Source organism: Benincasa hispida, chromosome 10 (genome assembly GCF_009727055.1).
Source record: "Benincasa hispida cultivar B227 chromosome 10, ASM972705v1, whole genome shotgun sequence".
Lineage (NCBI taxonomy): Eukaryota > Viridiplantae > Streptophyta > Magnoliopsida > Cucurbitales > Cucurbitaceae > Benincasa > Benincasa hispida.
In genome coordinates this window covers 32,268,250-32,278,336 of record NC_052358.1, presented here as the reverse complement: position 1 = coordinate 32,278,336, position 10,087 = coordinate 32,268,250, and the positions used below count along the sequence as shown (strand labels likewise).

Genomic DNA, 10,087 nt, shown 5'->3' with positions numbered 1-10,087 from the left:
TCCGTCATCTCAACCGACTTTCTCATTTTCAATATCAATTCAAAATATAAGTAATTTACTTTGATTAACCAATCGTTCTTTAGAATCCATTTTATTTATGTATCATGTGTGTATATCTAATTTCTTTCAACTCTTATCTTACAATGTTCATCACTGATGAGTCATTTAATCCAATTTTTCTAACTGAACTGTCCATGTTGTTATTTCAATAACTCATAATTTTTATTTTTATTTAACTAATAACTCATGATTTCTCTCTATTTTAGGAAATGTGTAAGTGATTTTATCGGTTAAGAAAATGAGGAAAACATATAAATCTTTCAACAAACGAAATCCTAGTCGTTTAATCATTGTCTCTTGATTTAATCCTCAACCATTTGATATTTTACCATTATTTAAAGCTTCATAAATTTCTATATTACGTTTCTCTCATAGAATATTATGATGTTTCGTTGATGCTCCAATAACATTCACCACATTTTTAACAATAAAAAAAAGGACCAACAATTTCCACATGATTTTTTGTAGTAGATATGAGAGATAATTGAAGGTGATGAGAAAAATAATGGATGTAAAAAGTACATTCATTTACTTTCAGAATAAATACTTTTAAGCCATTGAACTCACCTTGCATATTACTTGCTCCACCATGTCCTTGTCCTCACAAACTAGCAATACTTAACCCATGTTGAGAAAAAAACCATCAATAGCTTTCTTGAGTGATATAGCACTTGTATTATTGACATGTATGATTCCAACAAATTGTTCAATCACATAACCTTCATCAACATATTTTAATAGAACTGACAACTGCTCCTTTGAAGATGTATCTTTTGATTCATCTATCAGGATAGAAAATTTTTGTCACCCATATCTCTTTTAACTATATTAACAATTTCTACTACGATAGAATTCACTATATCTTTTTGAATATCAGGTGCAATCAATTTTAAATTATTCGGAGCATTTTTCTGAGGCTGACAAGGACCTTTTTGTAAACATGCTTTATGAATTAGATCTTCAATATCATAATTATATTCAGAAATTTAATTTTTTAGATTAGAATCTGCAAGTAGTTCTCCTAAATTGATTCATGTATTAGATCTATCGGAATCAGAGGTATGTTTCTTTTTTGAAGATGATGACTCTATGGTCTCTATTGTTATTTTTCTTTTAAAATATCTCTCCATATTGATAGAAAGTTAATTCTACAGAAGTATTAACGACAAAAGTATTATGCTTTATTATATCGATTTAAAAGTATGAAAACTAAAATGATTGAGAAGAAATTGAAACTTACTTGTGAATGGCGTTATATGTATATCTTCTAACGAGGAAAAAAAGCATCTTGTAGCTTTAACTCTAAAATTAACTAAAATAACTATATAAATAAGTAATGCGAACATAAAAAATTCTTAGAAAAATTGAATGATATACCTTTTTCATATAATGTTGTTGAGACTTGAGAATAAAAATCTAGGTTGAAAAAATATCTATGAATAATAAAAAAAAATTACTGCTGATTTTCTTCTTCTTTTCAAATTCAATGTGACGGCTAGAAAATTGAAGTTAATGGATTTTTTTTTTTTTTTGTTTTGGAAAATCCTAAATTCCTTGTGTATTCCTAAGCCACTGGCAATATCATGTAGCTACTACACACGATGGGCCACACTACCCGAATTTTTTTTTTTTATAAACAAAATCAAATTTTGTGTAAGTTGTAAAAAATAACTTAACCCACGACCAGCTCCATCGTAATGAAAATTGATTTGCAACATATAAATTTTTTAAAATCCTACTTAAAATTTATATTAAAATGTAAAAAAAAAAATTATATTAAAATGTAAAAAAAAAAACTATAATTTGATGGGGCACGCAGTCATTGTCTCTACGTGGATCCGCTCCTGTTTTCGTATACGTTAAATCTTTACATGAGACATCATCTGAAATTCTAATCCAATTTGAAAGTTCTCTAACAATGAATTTAATTTGTACAAATAAATCCATTTTTATGTTTTGAATATTCACCAAAGTCTCACGTTCTTTGAGTATGAATATCCAATATCTACATCACAATTTACCTATTTTAAAAACTAATTATAAACTTTTTAATATCCTTAAAAGAATATTTTTCATATTGGCATTATAGTTATAATAATTATATTATTACCATTTATATTATGAGAATTTTAACTCACATTTTTGTCGAGAGTAAGTGAGGTAAGTAGTAGATGTTGGTGAAAATGATAAACTTTTAAAACTATCAATACAGTTGTTCTTTTTTCTTTTAATTGCATGATACTATTAACCCTGTCTCTTATACACATCTAGATGTGTATAAGAGACAGTAGTTGTATCATACTTTTTAGGTAAATACCTCATATATTCTTTTATATTTTGGATAATACTAGGGTTGTTTCCAAATGTAGGAAAATGAACAAAAATATTTAGAAATATAGAAAATTTTTACTGTTTATTTGCGAAAGGTCATGATGGATCACGATAAACTACTTACTATATGTGTTTATCTGTGTCGTGATAGACACAAATAGTAGTTCATCGCAGTCTATCTTGATATTTTGTTATTATTTGTAAATATTTTCATAGTTTTGTCATTTAAAAATAATACTATCACAATATATATACATATTTGTTGTTATAGATCTTAGGATAGATTTCTATCCATTTTGGTTTCATACTTTTAGTTATTCAATTTTAGTATCTTAGTTCCACTATCTCCACCTCCAATATATCATAAAATTGGTCCTCTAAATTTAAAGATTGCAAAATTTTTAATATATGAATTTATAAAATAATTTGGTTTAGGATTAACACTTGAAATAAATCATTTAAAAAATGGCTTTTAAGTGTTTAATGGTTAATCTCTATCAAAATGCCCCAAAAATCATCTACCTCATTTCCGTACTATGTTGTCGTGGCTACCTCCACCCTCCTCCGGCCAAATTGAGCCACCACCTCCAGCTATTTTTATTGGCCACCACCATCGGTGGCCAATTCCAACCTACTCCCACAATCATTATTTTAAATTATTAGTTCATAATATTTTATATTGGTCATTTATATTAATTTGAAATTAATAAAAAATACTTTTAGTATATAACAAACCAAACAAACTTGTAATAAAAATTTTTTTTAGAAAGAGTTGTAAAATGCATTAGTAATTTTTAAGTACTTTCTAATAAAAAGTGTTTAGATGGAAATGACTTCTGAAAAATATTTTTTTCTAAGTTAATCGAAACAAATCCATAGTTTCTATTCATATTACCTTTAAAATTGTGAAATTAAATATATGCATATTGTGTCTTCTCTGCTATAAAAATTATTATTATTATTATTTTAAAATTTATTGAAGGTAGGATGGACTAAAATAACGAAATTGGAAGTATAAGACTAACATGAATAATTTAAAGTATGAAGCCAAAATGGTTGACACTTTAACCATTTTAAAAAAAAACTTTAAACGTTGTCAATTATGAAAAAGATTATATTCTTCAATAGTCGCAATATTAATTTTAATTTTTTATAAATACTTCAAAATATACACTTTCAATGGGCTCTCTGAATGTACGAGTGCAGTTTCAGGAGTCTTGGGAATCTTCTGCTTGTTGATGAACTTCTCTATTTCTTGAGCTCCCTAATGGGCTTCATGAGCTCGGGTCTGGCCTATAGTTATAATTTAATTGCACTTGGGCCTGACCTTTAGGCCTAATTAATTGGACTTGGGTTTGGTCTTTAGCCTAATTAATTGGACTTGGGTCTGGCATTTAGGCCCAATTAACTGGGCTTAGGCCTAGGCGTTTTAGGCCTACTTTAAGGCCATATTTGGGCATAATTGTGCCAACGCCCGAATTATAGCACCAAATTGGTCGAAATTAATTTTACTCAATCGATGTCTGCAATGAAAACACAGAATTTGTCCTCAATTTCAATTTGAGACACGAGTCAACTCTTAATTGGTCACAATTTTGACGATTTTAGAATTCCGTCATTAATTTAGCAAATGATGTGGCGGTCCGTGGTTGATCCGAAATTTTTCCTCCAACACTAGGTTCTTCAAAATATATTATTACAAAACAAACGTAGTTTAGAAATAAAATTGAATTTAAAAAAAAAGACAAAAACAAAATGAGAGTTGTAACATATCCTACGATTTTCTTCGCAATTTAAATTTTAAATTAGGTAGAAATATTTTCTTTTGAGAATTAAAAATTAAATTAGATGGAATACATTTTAAAATATATAAAAATAAGATTGAAATGATAAGATTTTGTTTCTTATTTGGCGTGATTGATTCTAAATACTATAATTTGTGAAAAGAAAAGGTTCCCAAAAACAATTTCTTATGATTAAATTAGGAAAAACCCAACATCTTACATTATTATTAAATCAAAAATTATAACTATATATGGTAAATAATTTTCAGTACTGAAAAAGTTAAATATATTTTAAATAAAAAATATAATTAGATATGGTAAATAATTTTATGGAAGAAAATTGAGTTGTAATTAGAGTATATATAGAGTTGAAGTTGAGTGACTTATACTTGATCCTCTGATTCTCTTTCAATTGGGTGAAGTAGAAGTCTTATAGAGTGCAGCTTCAGGAGACTTAGGAATCTTGTGCTTGTTGATGAATTCTGTCGGACTCTCATTGACCCCTACAAATGAGGGGCTTCTCTTCCCTGATGGGCTCGGGCCTGGCCTTGATTGGCCTATGGGTCTAGCCTTTGGGACTAATTTAATTGGACTTGGGCCGCCTAATTAATTGAACTTGGATCTGGCCTTTGGGCCTAATTAATTGGGCTTGGTCTGTCGTTTAGCCTAGTTAATTTGACTTGGGTCTGGCCTTTATAAAATAAGTTGGTTGAGGATTAACACTTGAAATAAACTTTTAGAAAAATGGCTTTTAAGTGTTTAATTGTTAATCACTACCAAAATGCCCCAAAAGACATCTACCTCATTTCCGTACTATGTTTTCGTGGTTACCTCCACCCTCCGTCGGCCAAATTGAGCCACCACCTCCAGCTATTGTTATTGGCCACCACAATTGGCGGCCAATTCGGACCTACTCCTGCAATCATTATTTTAAATTATTAGTTCATAATATTTTATAGTTGTCATTTATATTAATTTGACATTAATAAAAAATACTTTTAGTATATAACAAACCAAACAAACTTGTAATAAAAACAATTTTTAGAAAGAGTGGTAAAACGCATTAGTAATTTTTAAGCACTTTCTAATAAAAAGTGTTTAGATGGAAATGACTTTTTGAAAAATATTTTTTATCTATGTTAATCCAAACAAGTCCATAGTTTCTATTCATATTACCTTTAAAATTGTGAAATTAAATATATTCATATTGTGTCTTCTCTGATATACAAATTATTATTATTATTATTTTAAAATTTATTGAAGGTAGGATGGACTAAAATAACACAATTGGAAGCATAAAACTAACATGAATAATTTAAAGTATCGAAGCCAAAATGGTTGACACTTTAACCATTATAAAAAATGAAAAAAAAACTTTAAACGTTGTCAATTATGAAAAAATTATATTCTTCAATAGTTACAATATTAATTTTAAAATTTTATAAATACTTCAAAATATACACTTTCATTAGAAATTCTTTAAAATTTCAAAAGAAATTCAACACTTGGACACAGAAGTGACCTAGGTTCTTCGAAATATATTATTACAAAAAAAAAATGTAGTTAGAAATAAAAATTGAAATTAAAAAAAAAAAGACAAAAACAAAATGAGAATTCGCAATTTAAATTTTAAATTAGGTAAAATATTTTCTTTTGAGAATTAAAAATTAAATTAGATGGAGTACATTTTAAAATATATAAAAATAAGATTGAAATCATAAGATTTTGTTTCTGACCTGGCAATACTATAACCTATGAATAGAAAAAATTCCCAAAAACAATTTGTTATGATTAAATTAGGAAAACCCAACATTATACATTATTATTAATGGAAAAAATATAACCATATATGGGTTTGCCTTTCAATTTCAATATGATTCGTGTATTATTGTTGCTTTCTTTTCTTCTTGTGCTATCATATCTAAGTAGAGGTAAGGCAAAGAGGGATGAAACTAGAGATGTCATTTCCTTGGATCTTAAAAGACTTGTACCAACCGGACCAAATCCAGCAACATCCCCCGAAAGTTTTCCATTATCTTTGAGCACCAAAAGGCTCGTTCCAACCGGTCCAAATCCAGCAACATCTCCTGAAAGTCCTCCATTGACTTTAGGCACAAAGTGGCTCGTCCCAACCAGTCCAAATCCAGCAACATCTCCCGAAAGTCCTCCATTGACTTTGGGCACCAAGAGGCTCGTTCCAATCGGCCCAAATCCAGCAACATCTCCTGAAAGTCCTCCATTGACTTTAGGCATAAAACAACTCGTCCCAACCGGCCCAAATCCAACAACATCTCCTGAAAGCCCTCCATTGACTTTAGGCACAAAGCGACTCGTCCCAACCGTCCCAAATCCAGCAACATCTCCTGAAAGCCCTCCATTGAATTTAGGCACAAAACGGCTTGTCCCAGCTGGTCCAAATCCAGCAAAATCTCCTGAAAGTCATCAATTAATTTTAGGCACAAAGCGGCTTGTTCCAACTAGCACAAATCCTGCAACATCTCCAGAAAGCCCTCTATTGATAATTAGAATGAAGTAACCGGTCTCTTTTGGCCCAAATCTAGGATCGTCTCCATAAAGGCTTCCTCTTTGTAGCAAGTTTGATTTGGATTTTTAGAGATGTATTCTTAAAATAATTTAAGAGAGTCTTATTTTTTCAAGCCAAAATCCTTTGTTATCTCTAATAACATGACTCTTTCCCATTATAAGGGACTCTAATAATTTGTGTTAAGACACAAACTTTGATAATAATGTTTCTTTTTAATTGTAATATTTTTGTTGTTTCATTGTTACTCTATCTCTTAAAAATCTATGGTTTACGTTTATATATCTCCCAATTTCTATACAAATATTATTTTCATTTTGTCATTATTTTGCTTTCAAATTAATCATATTTTGTATTTTTAATAAGGACATCATATTTTGAGCAAACACACAAACGATAATAAATTTTTTGGATGTTAGATATTTAAATAGTAATTTTAGTTAGGGGATTGAAACTAAAATTATAAAAATATTGTAGAAATAAGATTTCTTACCTTTTACTGAAAGCTACGTTCCTTCTTTTTGTTCTTTTTTTAAAGTACAATTATAATGGATGAGAGATTGAACCTCCGATGTTTTGGAAGAAAAATCATATAAACTCACTTCGATAAAAGTAAGACCTTTATCTACTAATTTCATTTTTTTTTTTTGCCTCCTCTAACTTGTGTTATTAGATACCATAATAAGAGCACATACAAAATATTGTTCAACTTCTCATTTCCATTCCATTTTCTAACTACTAGAACAGGTTAGGCATCGTTTGAAATTATGTTAGCAAGTTGTAAAAGGTAAATATGAAAGAATCTTAATTGTTTGTGTTGTTTTCTTAGAAAAGTTATTTACTAATCTATCTAAAGTCATTTTTTAAAATTTATTCTTACGTGCAGAAATTAATGGATATCAACTTTTAGATTGACTTAGTTTAAGAGTTACTTTTAAAATATTTGTTGGAAAATGAATACACTTTTATAAAAATAAACCGTAGAAATGAAGTAAATTAGTGTTAAGTAAATTTGAACTTGAAACTTGAAATAGGTTATATTGTTTGGTAAATAATACTCAATTGTCACGATTAACAATAATAACTAGATAGATTTGCTATCACAATTTGCATTGTTTTATAAGATATATTTTCAAGTAATCATTTAAAATGTTATAATATGGGCTTTCAAATTAAATGTATATATTTTTTTGCTCTATAATATTTGTTAATTATAAAATTATTTGCTACTCTTTTAATTTAGGAATGTACTAAATATACAAAATCAATTTTCATTTATAAAGAATAATATTCGAAATTCAAATTTTGTTAAGGAAGTAACTTCTAAATTTTAGACAAACTTAGTTTTAAAAGCTAGAATAAATATATTTTTGAAACGGTGAGAATTAACGTAGAATTTAAACGAGTGATTTTAATAAGTACATTCACGATCAGTTTGATCAAACATCCAACATAAGCATAGCTCAATTGACATAGAAAAAGAACACATTCAAAGATGTTAAAATTACTACGTAATCACTTTTAACTCTCTCAAGAGCAAATCCCAAAACTAGCATTTTTCTCCCAAAAAATTCACATTGCAAAATATCAAAAGAATGATCTTGCGGTGACTTAGAAAGATGCTAGGTTCTTAGAAATATATCATTGCAAAAAAAAAAAAAATTGTTGTTTAGAAATATAATACATAGAAATAAAATATTGATAAGGTGTAATACTACCCACGATTTAACTTAGCAATTAAATTTTATATTATATAGAAATACTTTCTTTTGAGAATTAGAATCTAAATTAGATGGAATATATTTAAAATTATATATAAAAGGTTGAAATCATTAGATTTCGTCCCTTATTTGGCATGACTAGTACAAAAAATTATAGTTTCTCAAAAGAAAAAGTTTCCAAAACTAATTTCTTGGAATTGTTACTATTAAATTAGGAAAACTCAATCTTTTACATTATTATGAATGGAAACAAGTATAATGGTAAAATATTTTATAGCTACCGAAAAAGTTAATATATTTTATATAAAAGTTATTACGACAGTTCTAAATGAGATGTTAGTATTCTTTGAAAAAGAAAAGAAAAAAATAGAGTTGTAATTAGAATATATAGAGAGTTGAAACTTGGAGTTAGAATACTTGTGCTAAATCAAAATGGGGTTGTTTTTAAAATTCAATATGATTGATATATTCTTGTTGCTTTAAATTGTTCTAGTGCTATCATATTTAAATAGTGGGGAGGCAAAAATGATGAAAAGGGTGATGTGATTTTTTTGGGTCTCAAAAGACTTATACCAAGCGGCCCAAATCCAACGACGTCTTCTTAAAGGTCTCTATTATCTTTGGACATCACGAGGCATGTCCCAAATGACCTAAACGCAGCAACATATCATAAAAGACCTTCATTATCTTTGGGCACCAAGAGGCTCATCCCAAAAGACCCAAATCCAGTAACATCTCCTACAAGCCCTCCATTATGTTTGAGCATCAAAAAGCTCGTCCCAAAAGGCCAAATCAGTAACATCTATAGAAAGTCTACTATTATTTTGGACATCAATAGATTCGTCCCAAAAGACTCTAATCCAGTAACATATCCTGAAAGCCCTCCATTACCCTTAGCGAGGCTCGTCCCAAAAGGCCCAAATCCAGCAACATCTCCTGAAAGCGCTCTATTATTTTGGGACACCAAAAGTCTCGTCCTAAAAGGCCCAAATCCAGTAACATCCTGTAAAAGTTCTCCATTATCCTTGGGTACCAAATGGCTCATCCCGACTGGCCCAAATCCAGTAACATATCTAGAAAGCTCTCTATTATCCATAGGCATCAAGCGACTCGTCCCAATTGACCCAAATTCACCAACATCTCCTTAAAGTCCTCCATTGATTCTTGTAACGAAGTTACCTATCCCATCTGGCCCAAATCCAGCATAATCTCCAAAAAGGTCTTGTCACAACCCTCCCCAGATCACCCTCTTAGCCTAGAGAAGGGCGTGACTGCAACAGTTATCAACCCTTAGGCTGACACTTACTGCCTAAAAACTCTTGCAGAATAACCCAGATACCAAATATAAATTATATGCAACAGGACGGTTGTAGGCCCATAATTTATTAACTTAGAAACTTAATATGTTTAGAGTATCTACAAAATTAGATTTACAAGTCCCAAAACCCACAAACCCTAGTCCATATATGAATAATAGCAACATGTGTACAATATTAACTGTAACCACCTAGCAAACGGTTACAAGTCTTTTGGTCCAATAGTGACAGAGCAGATACTGATCTATCTTCAGAGGATTTGACCGCTACCTGTGGGGGGGAAAAAACCAAAACATTTGAAAACAGGGTGTGCTTACGCCCACTGAGTGACCG

The 10,087-nt window shown here is 29.7% G+C and overlaps 1 protein-coding gene across 1 annotated transcript; it reads right to left on the bottom strand.

The window, feature by feature from the left end:
* Positions 1 to 2,914: 2,914 nt before the first annotated feature.
* LOC120089030 (spidroin-1-like) lies at positions 2,915 to 9,534 on the bottom strand. The gene is made up of 4 exons (XM_039046462.1): positions 9,293 to 9,534; positions 9,117 to 9,211; positions 6,171 to 6,607; positions 2,915 to 3,022 (listed from the first exon to the last, which is right to left on the bottom strand). The coding sequence occupies exons 1-4, from the start codon at positions 9,532 to 9,534 to the stop codon at positions 2,915 to 2,917; spliced, it is 882 nt and encodes a 293-aa protein (XP_038902390.1).
* Positions 9,535 to 10,087: the final 553 nt, after the last annotated feature.